This window comes from Chiloscyllium plagiosum, chromosome 29, assembly GCF_004010195.1.
Source record: "Chiloscyllium plagiosum isolate BGI_BamShark_2017 chromosome 29, ASM401019v2, whole genome shotgun sequence".
Classification (NCBI taxonomy): domain Eukaryota; kingdom Metazoa; phylum Chordata; class Chondrichthyes; order Orectolobiformes; family Hemiscylliidae; genus Chiloscyllium; species Chiloscyllium plagiosum.
In genome coordinates this window covers 38,934,572-38,957,028 of record NC_057738.1, presented here as the reverse complement: position 1 = coordinate 38,957,028, position 22,457 = coordinate 38,934,572, and the positions used below count along the sequence as shown (strand labels likewise).

General features: G+C 42.2%; 1 protein-coding gene across 4 annotated transcripts in view; it reads left to right on the top strand.

The window, feature by feature from the left end:
• The window catches only part of nek11 (NIMA-related kinase 11), a 292,808-nt gene extending 274,009 nt beyond the window's left edge, over positions 1–18,799 (top strand). For 2 of the 4 annotated variants that reach the window (XM_043719596.1, XM_043719594.1), the window contains one exon: positions 17,260–18,799. In XM_043719596.1, coding sequence (XP_043575531.1) covers positions 17,260–17,485 — 226 coding nt within the window. In that variant the 3' untranslated portion in view covers positions 17,486–18,799. The remainder of the gene's footprint in view (positions 1–17,259) is intronic. The other 2 variants (XM_043719598.1, XM_043719597.1) reach the window with 1 other exon arrangement.
• Positions 18,800–22,457: the final 3,658 nt, after the last annotated feature.

Here is a 22,457-nt window from a genome sequence, read left to right as displayed (position 1 = left end):
AGTATACAGTGGCTGCGGTATAGGCACAGTGGCTCAGTGATTAGCTGCCTCACAGCATCAGGGACCCAGGTTCAATTCTAACTTCGGGCGACTGTGTGGAATTTGTACATTCTCCCCTTGTCTGCGTGGGTTTCCTCCGGGTGCTCTGGTTTCCTCCCACAGTCCAGGTTAGGTGGATTGGCCATGGTAAATTGCCCATAGTGTGTAGGGATGTGCAGGGTTATATAGATTGACCATGCAAAATTGTCCATAATGTATGAGGATGTGCAGGTCAGGTGGACTAGCCATGGGAATTGCAAGGTTAGGGGGGATAGGGCTGTGGAGCTGAGTCTGGATGAGATGTGGACTCAGTGGGGCCAAATGGCCTGCTTCCTCACTGTAGGGATTCTGGTACACTCTGGTACTGTCTGCCAGGCAGCTGTGAGACCAGAGCTGTGGCAATGTTGTCTGGGGAATGCTGGATTTGGGCCAGTAACCCTTGCCCATATCAACATATTCCTACAGTGCTCCACCTGGGTCAAAGAGAATCTGTAGTTTGAGAGCAGAAGGTGACTGAGGGAGAGGCTGAAGGGTTACACAGAAAGAGGCGCAGAGAGAGAAGGCCAAAGGCCTACAGCCAGAGACTGTCAGAAGACGTCAGTGTTAGTATTCTTGGCTAATGGACAGTCCAGTTGAGGCTGGTAATTGAGAGGGTTCACAAATCTGTTGGGATGCAAGAGGAAGAGGAGCAACAAACCTGCAGGGGCAATTGGAAAGCCAATTTGGGTTAAGAACTAAAAATGCTGGCGAAACTCAGCAGCTCTGGCAGCACTCTGTGTGGAGTGAAGCAGAGTTCATTTCACTATCTTGTGAGAAATACATATTGGTGTGGATGGGAAGATCGTTAAATTGGCTGTGCTTTTTCAGATAAATCAGTTATGGGAAGAGAAGAAGGGTGAATTACATTTACATAGCACCTTTCATGCCTGGACATCCAAAAATGTTTTATGGTCAATGCAGCCACAGGTGTGATACAGGAAATACAGCAGTGAGTATGTGCATAGTAAGCTCCCACAAATGGCAGTGTAATAATGACCAGATAATTTCACAGGATCACAGAATTAATAGAGAGTAGGAGGAGGCCATTCAGCCCATCGAGCCTGCACCAGTTATATTACCAATGCTGAAATCCAGCCTTTTCCTCACCACTTCCACGCAAAATTTGTTTGTTGTGATGTTAATTGAGGGATAACTATCAGTCAAGGCATCAAAAAATCATCCTGGTCCTTCTTTAGAATAGTTCTTCTGGAAGAAGCCCTTGAGCTTAATGTTGGTTTCAAACCAGGATCTCCAGCTCTTGCTCAGTCTTGCCCTGTCAGACTGGATTGTGTGTCTCATGCTCCAGAATGGGACTTGTATCCATAATCTTGTCAGTAGGAGGTTAGAGTGTTATAAAGTGAACCTTGGGTGTCATGTAGCACTTAGTGCATCCATTTTTGTTCCAGACTATGATCAGTTAACTTTTGTGGAACATGTTTAATCTCAAATGTAATTATTTGACCCTTATTAGAAAGATGAAACTTACCCTGAGCAATTCCTGAGATGTGCTTAACACTTTGGATGACCATTATTAAAGACGATTTACAAAAAGAAACTCCCGACTTATATGCCTGAGTTTCTCACTAGGTAATGAAAAAGGCAGGCTGACATTAAAATATAATTGGGTTGTTTCTCATTAGCAGCAGTGAGAATAATTACCCATGCTAACATTGAAAGCCTGTTCTGAATGGACAAACTGATGCCAGTGAGGAGCGGAATGAGAGAGCAGGGATATGGCTGATTGTCCCACTATCAATGTATTTGTGTAAACAGCAATAAGTGGAATTGCTTTTCTAAATAAAACCAGCTCTCAGGGAAATGCCGGGCAGATGGTGACAGCTCTCCAAGCTGCAAATATTCCACATTTTCCAAGGAGTAGCAGTCTCACATGATTACCACTCTACTCCATTGTTACACAACGAGAAAGCCCCGCATTTCTGACAGGAGATTCTGACCAAGACTCCTTCAGAAATGTGAGAACATTCTTCCATTCTGACAGCTCCTTTGTAGGTGCAGCATAGTCTGGGGAAGGATTCTGGATTAGTGGTGCTGCTAGTCTGGGAAAGGGAAAGCACATCCCCTTTCCCACTGCAATCATTTGCAGCATTCTGTGATTTAAAATGTCTGGCATCACAGACAATCACGCTGTCAGCTTTTGTTAAATGGGGAGAATGTGAAGGAAGGATATTATTAAGCTGGAGAGGGTTCAGCAAAGGTTTACCAGGGTGTTGCCAGGAATGGAGGGTTTGAGTTATAAGGAGAGGCTGAAAAGGCTGAAAAGGCTGGGACTTTTCTCACTGGAGTGTCGGAGGTTGAGGGCTAACCTGACAGAGGTTTATAAATTCATGTGGGATATAGATAAGGTGAATGACAGGTGTCTTTTCCCTAGGGTGGGAGATTTCAAGACTGGAGTCATTTTTTTAAGGTGAGAGGAGAAAGATTTTAAAAAGACATAAGGGGCAAATGTTTTACACAGAGAGTGGTTCATGTGTGAAATGAACTTCTAGAGGATGTGGTGGATCCTCTGGTACAATGTTTAAAGGACATTTGGATAGGTACATGGATAGGAAAGGTTTGGAGGGATATAGGCCTAGCAGAGGCAGGTGGGACACAGGGTTGGTTTCCGTGCTGTATAACTCTATGTAAGGTAAATGTTTGGTGAGGGTGCCGAGAGGGCAGTTGGGTTGGGGTAGAGTGCCAAATGGACAGGAGTGGTCTGCCAGGTGGGTAGGGTGCACGGGTACAATTCTAAGGTGTGAGGTGATAACGGGTCAATATTAGTGATGACATATTTAGGGTAAATCAGGCTGGATGGGAGATATTGGATCCAGTGGGGACAGGGTCAGCACCTGTGACTGTGTCAGGTCCTAGGACTGGTGGGTGGGGTGGGGGTGAGGTGTGTTGTTTGATCAGGGCCTAAGGTGTGTTGGGGTCTGGGGAGGGTGTTACTGGATCGGTTTTAATAACCTAACTTTGCTGATAAACAATTTATTTAAATGCAGCTGAACCCTCCAAATTCTCCGAGTTTTGGAGAGTTCCAAATGCAGGACCTTCATTTTCCCAGGTGACTCTGGCAGGGTTTGCACTGTCTGGGAATTACACAGGATCCCCATGTGTGACTCCCACCTAAACTGCAAAAATAAATATCCGACCAATGGTACGTCTGGGCCGTCTGACTATTCCTTAGCTCTTGGCTCCCCATGTCAGTGAAAGCAAGTTTGTGTGGGTTCTGAGGCTCCAATCTCCAGTTGTCAATCCTGCTGCATCCCAATCCTCCTTGAACTTGCCATACAGGGATTTCAGTGAAAAAGAGACATACTATCAAAGCTCTTCATCTTGAATGTATTAGGACATTTGCAAGAATGCCAAAATTCCAAGGGAGCACCAATCTATACTACATGAGAAATACTGATTGGTTGGCAAGTCAACTGTTATGGGTCAAGGTGTTGCGTAATGTCCGTGGTCAACACCCAAAGGTTTATTCCAAATTTGTTTCCCAATGATACTCCAAAACAACCTTATCTGTAAGCTGCATAAAGCCACTCTGATGTTCTGTGAATGGCCTGCCAACATGGATCACAGTATTGACTTCCCTTTCAGGTGGTCACCACTGTGCATGGATTTGAAAGGTCCATCATAGGAGAGAAAAGGATTAGAGGGAACACTGTTTCCATTTCTTTTTCGATTTAACCTATCTTTCTAACCAACCCCTTCAGAAATGTTATTACACACTGGATGTAGGTTTGCTCACTCAGCTGGAACGTTCGTTTTCAGAATTTGCTCATCATACTATGTAACATCTTCAGTGAGCCTCTGGATGAAGCACTGGTGGTGTAGCCCACTTTCTATTTATGTGTTTAGGTGTCCTTGGGTTGGTGATGTCATTTCCTGTGGTGATGTCATTTCCTATGGTGATGTTATTTCCATCAACATCAACCTGGCCAAGGAAACACTGACTACACTATTGGAAGACCCAAAGACACATACATCAAACACCACCAACTTCATCAGCAAGGACAATATCGTCAAGCTAGTGGACTTATGCCTTACCACCCACTTCACCTTCAACAACAAAATCTACAGACAAACCAATGGAACCGCCATGAGATCTCTGATATCAGGGTTCTTAGCCAAGGCAGTAATGCAGAGACTCAAACAAACAGCTCTGCCAACCATCCAACCCAAACTTTGGGTCCGTTAAGTGGATGACACCTTTGTCATCACTAAGCGAAACAAATTAGAGGAAACCTTCAAGATCATCAATAATACCCTTACTGACATAAAATTCACTAAAGAGAAGGAAAACAACAGCAAACATTCCTAGTAGTAGAGTGAACAGCCAATGGGGAACTTCAAACCAGCGTATACAGGAAAACAACACATTTGGACCAAATATTGAGCTACAAAAGCAATCATCCCAACATTAGAACGTTATTTCAACAAGCCACCACACACTGCAGCACAGAGGAACTACGCAGAGCAGAGGAAAATCACTTATACAGTGTATTCAAAAAGAATGGGTACACAATGAACACAGTACGTCCATTTCTCAGCAACAAACCCAAGCAAGCAGACAAAACACGTCCAGAGACCGTAGCCACTCTGCCTTACATCAAAGACATCTTGGAAATGACTGCCAGACTACTCAGACCCCTTGGCATCATGATAGCCCACAAACCCACCAACACACTAAAACAGCAGCTCATGAACTTGAAAGACCCTATACAGACAATGAGCAAAACTAATGTCATTTACAAAATACCTTGCAAGAACTGTAACAGACACTACATTGGACAAACAGATAGAAAATTAGCCACCAGGATACATGAACATCCATTAGCCACAAAAAGACATGGCCCATTCTCACTAGTATCCTCACATGCATATGAGGAAGGACATCACTTCAACTGGAACAACACATCCATCCTAGGACAAGCCAAACAAAGACACGCACACGAATTCCTAGAAGCATGGCATTCCAACTGGAAATCTATTAACAAACACATTGACTTCGATCACATTTACCACTCACTGAGAAAAAGAATAGGAAATGACATCACCAACCCAAGGAAACCCAAACACATAAATAGAAAGTGGGCTACACCACCAGTGCTTCATCCGGAGGCTCGCTGAAGATGTTACCTAGTATGGTGATGAAATGTCTGAAAACGAACCTTCTAGCTCAGTGAGTAAACCTACATCCAGAACTTCAATCTGAGCTACAAATCTTCTCAAAACATGCTGTTATTACACACCTCTGGAGCAGGTGGGACTTGAACCCAGGCTTCCCAGACCAAGGGTAGGGACACCATCACTGCAACACAAGAAGGTCCTAAATAAGGATGGAGAAATTGAGCTACAAGGACAGATTATGTAGGCTTGGATTGTTTTCTTTTGAGGAGAACAGACTGAGGGGGGGGACATGATTAAGGTGGATAAGATTATGAGGGGTATGCATGGGGTGAATAGAGAGCAGCTGTTCCCCTTAGTTGAGGGGTCAATCACAAGGAAATATAGTATGAAGTTAAGGGACAGCAGATTCAGAAGAAATTTAGGAAAAAAACATTTTCACTCAGCAGGCGGTGAAAATCTGGAACGTACTGCCTGGGAAGGTAGTGGAAGCCGGAAATCTTACAACCTTTGTAAACTGTTTGGATGAGTTCTTCAAATATCATAACATTCAAGTATGTGGGACAAGTGCAGGAAATAGGGATTAGTGCAGTTTTAGTAATGCAAGACATTCTGCTATAACACGTGTTTCCTCAAAGCGAATTTGCCATAACGTGATTGACAAATTGGGGTCGCTATTTGTAAAGCATGAACTTTTAAAACTGTAAAATGATTACATCGTCAATACTTTAAGTGCTGTTTCTAAAGCACAATTTTTCTGTAATGTGGAGTTGCACAATTTTTCTGTAATGCGGAGTTCTGTGCTGTATTGTTCTATGTTCTATGTTCTATGCACAAGAATTCAACCATCACGTTATAGAAGAACTGACTGTAGTTATGTCGATGCTGACTCGATGGACTGAAGGGCCTTTTCTGGACTGAACTTAGAATCCCTACAGTGTGAAAACAGGCCTTTTGGCCCAACAAGTCCACACCAACCCTCCAAAGAGTAATCCATCCAGACCCATTCCCTATTTCTCTACATTTCCCCTGACTAATGCACCTAACACTACAGGTAATTTAGCATGGCCAGTTCACCTAACCTGCACATCTTTGGATTGTGGGAGGAAACCAGAGCACCTGGAGGAAACCCATGCAGACATGGGGAGAATGTGCAAACTCCACACAGACACAGACAGTTGCCCGAGTCTGGAATCAAACCCAGGCCCCCGGTGCTGTGAGGCTGCAGTGCTAACCACTGAGCCACAGTGCCACCCCACTGTCTGAATCTAGGAGTCTATGAATGAACTACCAGGCTCCATGATACTGTTCTCATTGGATACCTGAACAAATTGAGAATGGATTATGAAAGATGGAGGGAGCAAAGCTTTAACTCATTGAAAAGCCCCTCCACTTGCACTGGGTTAAGTTTGGGTCCTGGGGGAGAGCCAATTACAATGGTCAAGTTCTTCCATTTACTAGCGCTCAGAGCAGGAAAAATATATTGGCCTTGGAAGCTGTTCAGTATAGATTTACCCAGCATGGGGATATCCCTGGCCCCCTGTTAAATCACAAGAACAAAGTAGAATGTCATTAGAAAGTTAAGGGATGAATTGATTGTTAGTGAGAGAAGATGGATAGGGAGAAATTATTTCCGGTTGCTGGGTGTCCAGGGGCAATATTTGTTGCAGGTAACAGCAAGCCTGGCAATTTGTAGCTGTCAGAAAATTGTAGACAAATTTATACAACCCCCTAATATTATGAGAAAATAGCAACAAAGTCCTGCTAATTACTTCCTGAACAATGTCATTGTCAGAATCCAATTGACAATCAAAGACCAGTCAGTACAAACTGATTGGAAATAGCTGCTGAGATTATTTGCTCCCTGAACAAATTTTACACGTTCAAATTACCCTCCTGGCAATTACTTTGCAAGGATCACTTTTCGATTGGCATCTGAATCAACCTCAGTGACAAGCTACATCTTTAAAACTCTCCATTCTTGGGAAATTCACTGCTGACAAAAATAATTGAGCTGCTGTCTGTCAGGCTGTTCAGCTTGGCCTTTCGTTTACTCAATGTAACCTCAGTGTTCCTTCTGCACACTGTTTCCATCTCGGTCCAGGACCAAGGAATTTCCTGAAGCTCGGTCAGACCTGAGATTTTTATTCCTCAGCTGTATGACTGTTAATCTTTTATAGACATTAACAGGCAATGAGTTTCAGTCAGTTACATCAAACAGCCAGAGAGCATTGTCTATATGATCAATATCAGTAAATCTAAGGAACTGCCTGACAGCAATTCTTCAGCTATGTTTTTGGTTCCTTAAAAAAGACCATTGTTCGTGCTTTAGATGACAGTGATAACTGTAACATCCAACAACATTTGAGATTGTTCAATTTGAGACTGTTGGATTCAAGATGGTCAGGGTTGTGTTTACCTGATTTGTTGTGCATTTTTTTGTATCTGACATGCATCAGAACAATACAGTGCTGAGTATACAGAGTGCTGAGTACAATACAGAGTTGGGTCATCCTGTTGCACCTGTACAGGACATTGATAAGACCACTCTTGGAGTCCTGTGTCGTGTTCTGCTTGCCCTGTTGTAGAATTACACTGGAAAGGATACAGAAAAGATTTACAAGAGAGGATTTACTGAGACAGGAGGGTTTTGGTTTTTGGAGAGGCTGGATAAGCTGTGACTTTTTTCACTGGAGAGTAGGAGGCTGAGGGGTGACCTTACAGAGGTTTAAAAGATCCTGAGGGGCATGGATAGGATGAATACCCTGGGGAAAGTCTTTTCCTCAGGGTAGGTGAGTCCAAAACTAAAGGGCTCAGGTTTAAGTTGAGAGGAGAAAGATTTAAAAGAACCTGAGGGGTAACTTTTCACACAGAGGGTGGTGCATATGTGGAACAAACTGTCAGAGGAAGTGGTAGAGATGGCTACAATTACAACATTTAAAAGAGATTTGGACAGGTACATGGATAGGAAAGGGTTTAGAGGGATATGGGCCAAACGCAGGCAAATGGGACTAGTTTAGTTCAGGAAACCTGGTCAGCATGGACAAGTTGGAGTGAAGGGTCTGTTTCCATGCTGTATGACTCTATGACACTATTACACTTCAAAATATTTCATTATCTACAAACTATCCAGGCAGATTTTTAAAACTTCTCTCATGGGATGTGGGTGTCACTGGCCAAGCCCTTATCACCCCTCCCTGATTGCCCTTGAGAAGGTGGGGGTGAGCTGCCTTCTTGAACTGCTGCCGTCCATATGCTGTAGGTTGACCCACAATGCCCTTAGGGAGGGAGTTCCAGGATTTTGACCCAGTGACAGTGAAGGAAGAGCGATATATTTCCAAGTCAGAATGGTGAACATATTGGAGTGGAACTTGCATTGTGATGGTGTTCCATATGTCTGCTCTTGTCCTTCTAGATACATTGGTGCAGCAATATTATCTCGGGACTAATAATCCTGAGGCCAATGCTAATAGCTTGGGCCACAGATTCAAATTTCACCTGATGGAAATCCTAACGGGCAAAGTTTGAATTCAGTGAATAAATGTGATGGTAATGGTGAACATGAAACTACCATTGATTAACCTAACACCGAGTATGGGTCATTAATGCCCCCACTTTAGGAAAGAAAATCTGCACCTACAAATGACTCAACACCCACAGGTTTACTCTTAACTGCCTTCAGAAATGACCCTGTCAAGTCACTCATTATAATCAACACAAACTAGAATTGGTAGATTGCATGAAAGAATATATTTTTAAAATTGTAGCTCATATTTTCCTTATGCCTGTTAACTTTAGCTTGGAGTCCACACCCAGCATTAGCCAATCAAGCACAGTGAGCATCAGTTGTAAACAGACTCATGTGATAATGAACACTGCAGTGAACTGGTTTGGTTTTTCTTCAAATTACACAGACCCTTGGTGTGTATCACTGACTCCAGAACAAACTCACCAAGTTGCCTGTAATGTTGGCAATTGCTTGGAGACATAATCAGATAATACAGTTGGATATCAAGCTGCAGAGTCTGATATTGGAGAGGGGGCATCATAAGTTTGTTGAAAGAGATGGGCTATACGGAGGTACGGGGTGTTTGGAAAGGGAGCCTAGAATGTAGGACCTGAGTAATTGAAGGCTAAGCTGGAGGAATATGGACATAAGACAGAGAATTTGACAAGGAGAGAGACAACAGAGAAGCCGCGAGATGCTGACGTGCTTTGATACCAACAGCATATATTTCTTGTAATCACGAGGGTCGTGTACAGAGACCACTTGGAATTAAGAATTGGGTTTTGTGCCTATCCTGGTTGAAATATTAAGATTCCGTTAGGCCCCACATCCTGGATGTCTGGAGCTGTTTCCCTGGAGTGTCAGAGGCTAAGGGGTGACCTTATAGAGGTTTATAAAATCATGAGGGGCATGGATAGAGTGAATCTCCAAGGATTTTTCCCCAGGGTAGGGGAGTCTAAAACTGGAGGACGTAGGTTTAAAGTGAGAGGGGAAGATTTAAATGGGATCTAAGAGGCAACTTTTTCATACGAGGGTGGTGCGTGTAGGGAATGAGCTGCCAGAGGAGGTGGTGGAGACTGGTACAATTACAACATTTATTGGCACGGATGAGTTGGACTGAAGGGTCGGTTTTCGTACTATACATCTCTATGACTCTATGTCTGGAGAGTCTTGAATGCACTGAAACATCCTGCAATGTGAGACATGTGAGAGGGCAGCTTACAGAGTGCATAATGAATCAGGAGAACCGATGGGAAACAAATGGTGGCGAAGACATAGATCTCAAAACCACATTTGTGGTCAATAGAACCTATACATTTAAGGGAAAGCTGGAAAAACACACGAGAGAGATGGGAATGGAGGGTTACAATGTTAGAAAGATAGGAGGAAGCTCATGTGGAGCATAAACACTAGCAGGGATTGTTTGGGCTAAATGCCATCAGTTTGCAAATCCTCTGTTAATGTAAAGGTTGGGGCAAGTGTGTTTGATAGAAGCTAACCATCTGAAAGTACTACACTGAGAGAGCACTGCTGGGGTGACTAGGATAGGCTTACAGGACCATCAGCTAAAGGGCCTGTTGGAGGAGGATGCAAGAGAATGTTGAAGCAAAGCATTGCCATGTTTGAAGATGGGAACAAGGGGTTTTAATTCAATATGCGTTAAGACAGTGACAAGAATTGTGTTAAAAATGCACTGAGTCGACAGCACAGAAACAGGCCATTCAGTCTGGCTGGTCGATGCTGGCTCCGTGCTAGCCATTTCCCGCCTCTCATTGGCTTACCCCATTGATCCAACTATCTAATTCTCTGACAAGAGAACACTCAAAATGAAGAAATTGTCCCTGAGACAATATGGTGCCATGTTTCACAGCAGGGCCTACAGTGAACATGAACAGCAAGCAATAAATAGCTGTTTCATTGGACAGCATCACTGTGCAATTAATGCCATACCACAGATCCAGAAGAGAGTGTTCACAAGAAAACTAAGAGCCATGTACTTGTGCATTTAGTTGCAAGCTGCAATAAATACATACAGCTGATTACAAATGCTAGCAAATCTCAACAATCTCATTGTGTCTACAGTGCAGTAAAGTTCCATGTCTCTAGCATCTAATTACAGAAACTGTTTGTCTTCGATTGTGATGGTTTTGTATGAAGTTGTAAGCCATTTTTATTCATGGCTGGTTTGTGCAAATACCACACACATGACTCTTGCCTCTAGCCCACTGAAGCACAGGACGAGGTGAGTCACAGAACAAGATTTTATAGGAAATTCTTGTTTAGTTCCAATATCAGGAGAGGGTTTGGATTAGCTGTCAACCCACTGACAGCTTGATGAAATGAAGAGAGCCACAAGTGTGATGCGCTAATCAGTTACCACTTGGTGTTGTCAAAGTTGTTCTAGTCCATGAGAAGAATAGGCTGTCTATTTGTTTATTGTTGCTCCTGTTTGTCAGCTTAAGAACACAGGAAACTCTACTTTGCTGCTTGTTCCATAAAACCTTTGCCCTCCCTGGGGTTCAAGAACATGTCAAATTCAGCCTTGAATATAGCCGACGATCCAGTCTTGCTGTGCAGAAGATTTCTAAAGACAAATGACCCTCCAGAAGAAGAAATTCCTCCTTATCTTTGTCTTAAATGGAGACTTGTATTCAGAAACTGTACCCCCTTGCTCTAATGTCCCTCACGAGGGGAAACATCCTCTCAGCATTACACTTGTCAAGCTTTACCCAAACTGACAGAATCACATGAATCTCAGATAATTTTCCACACTTCAGTTGGATATTACTATATTTTTGAAATGTGCAATTGAAAAACATCAGTTCTGTGTATAGATTTCAGATCACGTTCATTATGGCCAAAGGTGAGCACTGCCTTTCGGTGTGAAAGAAATCACTCTTTTGCTCATTACAGGCCCAATAATGGAAAATTAACAATCATATTTGTATAGTAAGGAGCTAGTGGCTTCATTACAATGTGCCTGCCACTCCATCTTTCTCTGCAGTGAATGAATAGGGATGTTTTATACTTGTTTTTCAGTCCGGATTAGTGGGTTTCATTATTTAGCAAAACGTAAGTAGCCCATTCTTCCCTCCCTTGTTCCTGTTTCTTTTTGGATTGATTCACTTATGGAATAGAGGCATCACTGGTTGACCAGCATTTATTGATTAATTGATTTTCTGAGATTCATATGTAATTCTGTCAGTCAGAGTAACGCTGTATTTACGTGGTGGGTCCAGTTAAACGTCTAGTCGATGGTAACCCTGCAAGGTGTGGATAGTGAGAGTTTCAGTGATGGTAATACTAAGGGGTGGCGATGAGGTTGTCTCTTTTGGAGATGGTCAGTGCCTGACACTTATGTGTTGTGAGTGTTACTTGCCACTTGTCAGCCCAAGCCTGGATGTTGTTCAGATCCTGTTGCATTTGGACATGGACTGCTTCAGTATCTGAGGAGTTGCGAATAGTGCTGAACATGGTGCAATTATTGATGAACATCCCACTTCAGACCTTATGATGGAGGGAAGGTCATGGATGAAGGAGCCAAGGTTAGTTAGGTCTAGGACACTACCCTGAGGAACCCCTGCAGAGGTGTCCTGGAGCTGAGATGACTGACCTCCGACACCTGCGCCCATCTCCCTATTTGCCAGATACGACTCCAACCAGTGGAGAGTTTGCTCCAAAACCCATTGATTCCAGTTTTGCTAGGGTTCCTTGACACCCCACCTAGTCGAATGCAGCCTTGGTGTCAAAGGCTGTCACCTCTATCTGTTGAAATGAGTGTTCCTGCCTGCATTCCTCCCTGTCAGGAAATCCTTGTCTAGAACTCCTAGCTCTGTGGGTTGGAGAAAAGCCCCCAACACGAGGTGTGTGGAGGCTGTACCATATTGCAGCATGGTGAGCTGGGTTTGACTTTGTGACAGTAGCGGAAATCAGCCAGGATCACTGCAGCAGTATGGGATTACTCAGCTGATCTCGATCCCTTCTCCTCACCCATTGCCTCCCAATACCAGGATAGACTCTGGCCGTCCCTTCCACAATGTCATGCCAATAGGGCGATCTCCGGAACCTCCCTCGGTGGTGGAGTATTGGCCAGGATTACGTCCTGGAGGTTCCCTGCATTTTTTTGAAATGGTGGTAGAGACCCTCAGTGAAAACCTTTCGGCCTCATCGAAGGAAACTTGCTCCTTGGGTACTTCTGCCTCTTTAAAGATCCTCACCACTGTTGTTTAAAATAATGTTTCTGAAAGGATTAATATCAGAGGCTGCATTAAACTCTGTCCAATCTAGTAACATCATAAGGATATGAGTGAAGAAAGGCAGAACCTATTCGGATCTTCATGTGTGAAGACCTATATCCACATCAAATCCACAGCACATCCAAATCACAGCACTCCTGATAGTTCTATAAACAATATTGAACTTAGTTACTTCGACCTGATTGCTCTCATGCAACAAACTGCATCCTGTTGTAATCTTCTTGTTAAGACTCGCTAGTGGTTTCTCTTTACCAATTAGATTCTAGTAAATGAACGATGATGATAGCACCAAATTACTCTAACCATAAGCTGTTGCGTATGCAGTAACCATGTCCCTTGCTGCAGTGCCATCTCTCTTGCACCATCATGGATATTTTCAGATGCTGGGTCCCCACCTGGGTTTAGGAGGTGAATGCAGTTGGAATTAGGATTGGAATTGGTGTTGAGTCATCAGTGAATGGAGGGGGAGTTCAATGTTCCCTCCAAATTTTTAATAAATATTTTTTGCAGGAAAATAAAATTGCAACATGAGAAAAAAACATTTTTACATTCCTATTTCATTTAAGATACGGCTGGACACGTGCATGAGTAGGTGGGGAGCAGAGGGATACAGATGCTTAAGAATGGACCAACAGGTTACACAAAATTACACAACTAACCAGTGTTACAATCAGTTGCACTGAGGGTAATGAAAACCCTTATAAATATGTTTAAAACTCAATCAAGAATCTTTAATTATAAAAAGACAAGTTGCAGTTCACTCTGCTGTAATGCCGCAGTCGTGTTGCTCTGTAACTTCGCTCAGTAGAAGATCATGCTATGGAAAACCCACTATACCTGTTCAGCAGAAAGTTCATGTTATAACAAACAATGTCCAAAATTCATCAATCGCGTTAGAGCCAATTCACGTTGACGAATCGCATGTTAAAACAGAACAATCTGCAAATAATTTCTGGTGGGTTCGATTAGGTTTGGCCAGTATTGACTTATAGGAAAGATTCAGGCAAACAATCTCCTGCTGTTAATACTCTACAGGCAGTTCTTAACTTCCATCTTAATCCAAATTCACTGATCTGAACCTGAAGTGCCATTGAGAAAAATCACCATTTCCCAATCCCTTCACCAGAAGCAGATCATTCAAGACTTCATTCTAAAGGCTAACATTTTGATCCCTTTTATGTGAAGTCTCTGGATTTTGATCAGTATCAACATGTGCTGTACAGACCCAGTGTCAAAGCTCAGTGCCATTGGGTCTGATGTCTCTTTATTCCTGATCTTGCTAAATACTGCCAGCCACACTGGGTGCTATTGAGGGGAAATGCTGCCGTGTAGAACTTTTGCTTCTCAGTGTTGGCTTATCTGTTAGCACGGCTTGCTGGGAAGAAGTGCATTCAAATTATCATCAGTTCACATTTTAATCTTGTGAGATGAATTCCACAATAGCAGCCTTTAAGTATTAACCTTTACCTTATTTACAAAGTAATTTGAATAATTTAAAATATTTTTTTTTGCAATTTATCCATTATCATCTCATCTTCTAAGAGTTCAAAAGAGAAACAGAGGTAGTGATGAGGAGGTGTTCCTATGACAAGGATCTGATTGTAATTGCAAGAGGTGGATTTGACTTGTGACAAGGCTGGCTAACTGAAACATTTCCATTACACAGAGGCTTGTTGAGTTCAGTATTCATGAGTCTCTCTGTAGATTGCCGAGTGCTGACGGCAGGAGCTCCAAATTGCATCAAGTATTTAAGGGGGTGGAGTTGGTTAGTTCACCTGGCTAGAAGTCTGGTGTGTGGATCAAAGAACAAAGAACAAAGAAAATTTACAGCCCAGGAACAGGCCCTTCAGCCCTCCAAACCTGAGCCGATCCAAATGTGCTGTCTAAACCTGTTGATCCATTCTTAAGCATCTGTATCTCTCTGCTCCCCACCTACTCATGCACGTGTCCAGATGCATCTTAAATGAATCTACCATGCCTGCCTCTATCACCTTTGCTGGCAACGCGTTCCAAACGCCCACCACCCTCTGTGTGAAGTACTTGTCACGTGTATCCCCCTTAAACTTTCCACCTCTCACCTTGAAAGCATGACCTCTCGTTATGGAATCCTTCACCCCGGGAAAAAGCTTATCTCTATCCACCCTGTCTATACCCTTCATGATTTTGTAAACGCCAATTTCTTTTTTTCTAATGAAAACAAACCTAACCTGCTCAACCTCGCTTCATAGCTAGCACCTTCCATACCAGGCAACATCCTCATAAACATACCCTTCATGATTTTGTAAACGCCAATCTCTTTTTTTTCTAATGAAAACAAACCTAACCTGCTCAACCTCGCTTCATAGCTAGCACCTTCCATACCAGGCAACATCCTCATAAACCTTCTCTGCACTCTCTCCAAAGCGTCCACATCTTTTTGGTAATGTGGCTACCAGAACTGTGCACAGTATTCCAAATCCGGCAGATTAGCACCATCAGTTTGATTCCCTCTTCAAGCTGAGGTAGACTCTTTGGGTTGCCTGTGGTTAAAGGAAGTCACACTTTGGCAAATACTTACCAAAGACTTTTCGGGAAAGAAACAGAAGATGTTACATGAAGACTTTTTGTCATAAGTCAGTCCATTACCACCTGGAAATTATTGAAATGTATTCAACATTTTGAATTCTTATCTCCTGATACACTAGGAATTAAATTTCAATACAGGTTTATTGACTTCATAGTGGAATGGGAATGGATAGTGATGGAGGGTCATGAGGTAATAGTGGTATTATCAGTCATGTGTGAGGTAGTGAGGAAAGGGAATAGTGTCGACCACTGAGGGACATACTGACAGAGAACAGTATAATGTATAATAGTGTCAACAAAAGTTTGCAAAACTTCCCAGAGCCAGGCAGCAGTTCCTAATAGATAAGGTGCCTGCACTACCAGTCACATACTATCGACAGATACAAGGCTAGCCATCTCTCCAATGTATAGACAAGAACTCTGAGCCACAATCCTCATAGCAACACAAACCAACTTCTTTCTGATTCATTCATGGAATGTGGGTGCTGCTGGCTTGGCAGGGTATGTGCTGGATCTTGCATCTACTGCCCGTTTCTCGTTGCCCAGGAGCAGGAGGTGATGAGCTGCCTTCTTGAACCTCTGCAGTCCATTTGGTGTGGGAACACCCACAATCCTGTTATACAGAGAATTCGAGGATATTCACCCAATGACATGGCGATATATTTCCAAGTCAGGGTGGTATGTAGCTTGAAGGAGAACACATAGGTGGTGGTGTTCCTGTGTATCAGCTGCCTGGATGGCATTGCAATCGGTTTGGAAGCTGCTGTCTAAGGAGTTTTGGTGAGTTTCTGGAGAGCTAGTGGATAAATGCTAATAGATAAGTTGCAATAGAGAAAAGATATTTTAAATTATTCAAATTACTCTGTAAATAAGATAAGGATAGTACTGAAAGGCTACTGTTGTGCAATTCATCTTACAAGATTCAAATGGGAATTGAAATTCAAATTGAATACACTTCTTTTGAGCAAGCAGTGTTAGTATATAAGTCAACAGAGATTCCACAAAGAGCAGAAATTCCACAGAACAGCATTTCTCCTGAATAGCACCCCGTGCCTCTTTGGATTGCCTGTAGTTAAAGAAAGGATTCCTGATGAAGGGCTTTTGCCCGAAACATCAGTTTTCCTGCTCCTTGGATGCTGACCTGCTGTGCTTTTCCAGCACCACTCTAATCCAGACTGTAGTTAAAGAAAGTCATACTTTGGAAAATACTTCCCAAAGACTTTTCACATTTCATTGAGGATTTGGTCAGATGGTAATGGAAATGATATAGTGATGGAGGATTGTGATGATGCAACAGTGGTACCAGCTAGTGCACACTGCTATCACTGAGTCTTGATGGTAGAGGGAGCAACTATTTGTGGATGTGGTGCTAATCAAGTGGCTACTTTGTCCTGGGTTGAGTGTTGTTGGAACTGCAGTCATTCAGGCAAGTGGACAATGAGCTCAATGGCCTCCTTCTTTGTGGAATCTTCTGTATGATTCTGTTTGAGGGAAGATGAGTCCACAAGTGATTTCAGTCAGCTTTGAAGAGAACAATCACCCCCAGGAGATTAATGGCAGTCTATATGATAAATGGTGCTTATCCAAGGTGCACTTGATAGATCTCCTTCTGTTGAGAGTAAATACTTTCTTACATCTGTTCATCCGTCTGCTCTGTAAACACCTGTTAAATGGCACCAGGACTTCAGTAATTTAATAATTGGTGTTTATTTTGTGTTTTAGGAGAGCCACTCAGAAACTGGAAGCAGATGTGTTTCAAAGAGTTTACAACTACCTGAAGGTGGCTAGGAGGCATGACATCAAAGAGGCAGAGGTCAAGGGTCATCTGGAGAAGTTGGGGGCCAAGCCAAGTGACTGTTTTGAAGTTGACCAACTTCTGTACTTTGAGGAGCAACTGCAGGCCTCTGCCGCAAGAGTTAGCACTGATGATGGCCCTGATCAATTGTGACTGTGGTTAAGGATGTGCCATCATCTTATTGGCACAAATACTCAAAATCTTAGTATCGTATTAATGAAAGCAACTTAAGCTGGACAGAATTAAATTCAAAACTCTGGACCTTGAAAATAAAAGGAAGCTCTAAAATATCAATTCTAATTTTGGCAGTTGATGAAAGAGGAACATAGTTTAGCAAGTTCTCTAGAGTTTGTAACTTGTTTCTTTCCATTACTTGTTCTCCCAATTAGTCAGAATCAAAAACACAGTGGATACTGGAGATCTGAGTTCAAAATAACAGGAATTGTCGGAAAAACTCAGCACAGGCATCTGTGGAAACAGAAACAGAGTTACTGTTTAGGGTGCAGTCTGACTCTCCTTCAGAACCATAACATCATTGGTACAACGACATCTTGTTCAGTGAGGTGGAAATGGATTTGTAACTGTGTGTGTTAGGTTCACTGCTACTGAAAGCACCTGATAGCTTAATTCTCTATATGTTGAATGTTACATTTCCAAATTATGATAAATCCCACATAATTTCTATTTTTCTGATTGTGTATGATCTTTTAACTTCTCCCTAAATCTTATGTGCATGTGTCAATCATTTATTCTGCCATCTGTAAAATGTAAAAATTAAAGGCAAAATTGGTGCTATGATGTTTACTGATTGGTTGGCTGTGCCCCGTTCAATTGGCTGCTAACCCTACCGGATGGCATCACTGTTGCTGGACACCTGGAGCTCCCTTTGACCTGGTGATGCCTGATTCACATTGGCGAAGGAAAAGGGGAATCCAGGTCACAGAGATGGAGCATTGCTGCTTCCCAACTGATGGTGAAACCTGTGCCACTGAAACCCAGATGTGTCTGAGGAATACTTTGCTTATCTTTAAAGCTGTACAACATGTGTGATTTAGAGAAAATTGGACAGCGACTTAACTCTATAATTTAATGCCTGAAAGAGCTAATGTAGAGCAATACAATGTTAAGGAGAAAAGAGCAAAGAGGTCAGCAGCAGACAGCTGCTTGTAATTATGTGTATTGATTTCCTTTTCAAGGAACTGTTCCCAAGACCTGAAGTCGAGAACACATTTCACATCTGACAGCAGGCGTCAGACAAGACTGCCGGGAATAATTGTTCAAGATGCTGACTTTGAATGTCACACCTCGGTGATGGGTGGTAATATATATGGCACTGATAGCAATCATCAGAATTTCAGCAGGAATATTCCTTTAGGGTTCTCCCAATCAGCCCCAAGGGGAACAAAGAAATGTCGGCCCTTTGGATTTTGCATTTATATTGAGAGAGGAACTGTCAATGTTTACAGTCATTACAACTGAGAAACTGACAGTAACTTTTGTGCATCTGCAAGTACACAATTACACGTGGAAATGCGAGGTTTCTGTCAGTGATACCCTGCTCCTTCGAAGGAACATGCTGCTGATGTCCTTCATAAAGGAAATCTTCGGAAATCTTTGTTTTCCAATCTCATGCTAAAAATCTGAAAAAGCTGTATCTTGTTAAATGAGGTGTAGCTGGGTTTTTAACTATGTACTAAATCATTATTACTTCTGAACAACTTATCTGGCACTGAAAAATTAATTTGATATTCAGGGAATATCCAATTTTTCTATTAGGATTTTAAAAATTGCACAGATCATTCAAATAACATTTTAACAAGTTAGTTTGTCGTATTTGATCTTCTATCTTAATCCTACTTAAGTGTCCTAATCTTTACTTTGGTCTTATTAAAATGATTAAAGAAGTGAAGAACATCTAGTGCATTTTACCTTCTGGTTTGCTGTCTGTGAGACATCTGCAGTGTAATTAGTTGTGGCAGAGAGTATCCTGACAGGTATTAATCCCTCAATCAACATCACAAAGATCAATTAACTAGCCAGCATCATCTCTTTGGGGGAGCTTGATGTGTGAAAATTATGTGCCATGTTTCTGACAACAATGACTACATTTTCCAAAGTAATTCACTGGCTGTAAAGTATTTTGAGTTTTCTGATCATTTTAAGAGTGCTATATAAATGTAAAATATATTTCCTTCTAAATCACCTTACCTCCCCCGGGAGCAATGGTGTGGAAATGGTTACTTCTTCAAATTTTGTTGATGAGGTGATGCGGGAAGGGGTTTCATCTTGTTACTGAACACAGTCTCCAGTGAGCAGACAGTGCATGCTTTCAGAAAGATGCAGGTAGCTCAGGTTTTAAAATAATGTGTCAAGTCATCCAGAAGATTGATTCAATGGCATAATCTGGGAATCTGGAATGCTTGCAGAGCATTTAGCCACGTAAAGTGATGCAGGAGTTATCTGAAGCACTGGAAGTACTCTGCATGTCATTTTGACACCCCCCTGCTTTCACAGCATGTTGATGTGATGTAGCGATACCTTTAAGGGGGAGAATTCTAAACTACTGTCCATCACAAAGACCACTGTCCAATCCCATTATCTTGTAGACAGAAGAGATTGACAGTCCCATGCATCAAACGTGTCTTCAGAGACTTCCAGTGAACATAGCACTGAAAACAGACAATCTGAAATAATGAACACACATCATTATTTTTCATTTCTTATTGCGTGATCAATATGTTTGCAATAAACAGAAAAACTCAAAATATATCACCAGCTCCATTCAATCTACAGGGCTAAATTCCCAGTGCCTTAAAGATTTTCCAATTGGAATTGGGTTTAAAGCAGGAGCTGATTTCCGTTGCCATTAAAAACGCAAAAGTAAAGGATCAGAATCAAAGACGAAGGATCGGGGTTGAGATTCCGCAGAACCAAGCCATCACAATGAACAAGTAATGAGAGAGTAACTCCACACAACAATTGGCAACAGTAATCAGATCAGTCAAGGCAGCAGATAAAATAGAAATGTTTCTCCAAAGAAAAGAAGGAAATAGTGATTGCTACTTGAATGTTTCAGGGGTGTAAAAGCGAGGTGATAATAATGGAAAAGTTATGTTTTTTGCTACAACTGGAATGTAATTACAGCTGAAACTCATTTACTGGGTTTTATTAACCGGCCGCTTTATTTTTTTTATCTCTTTCTTCAATTTATCCTGTCACTCATCTGTACTTATATTTCTGCATGGATCATTTAAAAACGTAGAACAGCTTACACCAAAGAATTAGGCCATTCAGTCCATCATGCCCGTGACTATTCTCTCCAACTGCAACTCCACTGTTCCATTCTTTTCCAGTAGCCCTCCAAATCCTTTTAAAAACCTCCTGAGAGGAAGGCCATTTGGTCCATCAAACCAAGGCTCTTTTGAAAGTTTTCCAATTAATGCCACTTCTCTGCTGTTTCCAGTATTCTTGTAAATTCCTCCCCCTCAAATGGTAATCAGATTCCCTTTTCCAAGTTGCTGTCAGCAATTAGTGCTGGTTATTTTCACACTTGGCATGATATCCGTCTAAAAGCTCAACATGCGAATGAGCCAAATCCCCGGATCCTGTCCTGGGTTTACAGGGTCTCTGCACTGAACCGGAATACAGTGGCTATTTTACTTGTTGTTCAAAGTTGAGTGCACCATATTCCTGTTTTTCTCGCCAAGCCTTTAATATCTGAAAAACGATCTACCTCATCCTTGAATATATTCAGTGACGAGGCCACCACAGCCTTTTATGGTATAGAAGAGGGGAACAATATACTTGTGTTATTTAAATGTAACACAAATGAAGCACATCAATTTGATTTGCATGATCAGCTCTTGTTGGTTTATTTATTAGTAAACTAATATACACAATGCAGAGTGTATATACAATCCAGATACAGACTATGTCTTGAGCGCTACAGTGCAGAGACCCTGTGTTCGTGTGTCAATAATTAGGTACTTGGCTCTTTTGCATAAACGTCGAATCTCCTGTGCCCGAAACGTCGAATCTCCTGTTCCCTGGATGCTGCCTGACCTGCTGTGCTGTTCCAGCAATAAAGTTTCATCTTTTGCATAATGACTTGTTTTAAAAGAAAACACTCTTAAGTGTGAGAACTCAAACAAAGGTAATGAATGCACTTAGCTCCAATGGTATCCTTAACATTGTAAGCCTTTTCCAGGCCCTGATCATGTTCTCCAGCTACAGACTATCCTTCTGAAGCTCTACATTCAGTTAATGCTTTTCCTGGCTGACCACTGTCCAGCACGATAGGTAAGGCCCAGTGTAGACCTTCAGAATATTGTCCATGACTAGTCACCATGATAGTCCAATGTACGAGAGGATGCTGACATTCAGAAAAAATAGATTGATTTAACATATCTGGTCAGCATGGATGAGTTGGACCAAAGGGTCTGTTTCTGAACTGTATATCCCTATGACTGTTATGACTCTAAAGGACTTTGCACATTTACTGGATAATAATAGTAGATCAATCTCACTGTGGATGAACACAAAACCACCAAATTGGGAACAAAGAGGGAGTGCATGTTAAATGAAAGTTAGGCATTATTCTGGGTGAGCAGAGATTTCAGATAAATCTTTGAGTTGACAGCACAGCACCAGCCTTCAATGGAAATGAAAGACATCATCAGATTAAAAGAGCTAGATGGTAAATTGCCAATCAATAGCAAATTGGAAAGCCTTCTACACTACCATAGTGACTGCACATCCCATGTACTTCTTTGTAATGTCCATTAGGACATCCTGAGGTTATGACGGTGGCTATATAAATTCAAGTCTTTCTGTTCTCTTGCTCCTGAATCAAATGTATCCAGTGAGACACTTGGCTGAGGACACCAGGGAAATCCCAGAATCCTCTTATCTACTAGACGCACCTTGATCTTGGCCGTGCAAGCAATAGGAATTATACAAACGGTTTTGAATAGGAAAGGTTTGGAGGGATACAGGCCAAATGGTGGCAAATGGGACTAGACTTGCCTGAGACCCGGGTTCAATTCCCGCCTCAGGCGACTGACTGTGTGGAGTTTGCACGTTCTCCCCGTGTCTGCGTGGGTTTCCTCCGGGTGCTCCGGTTTCC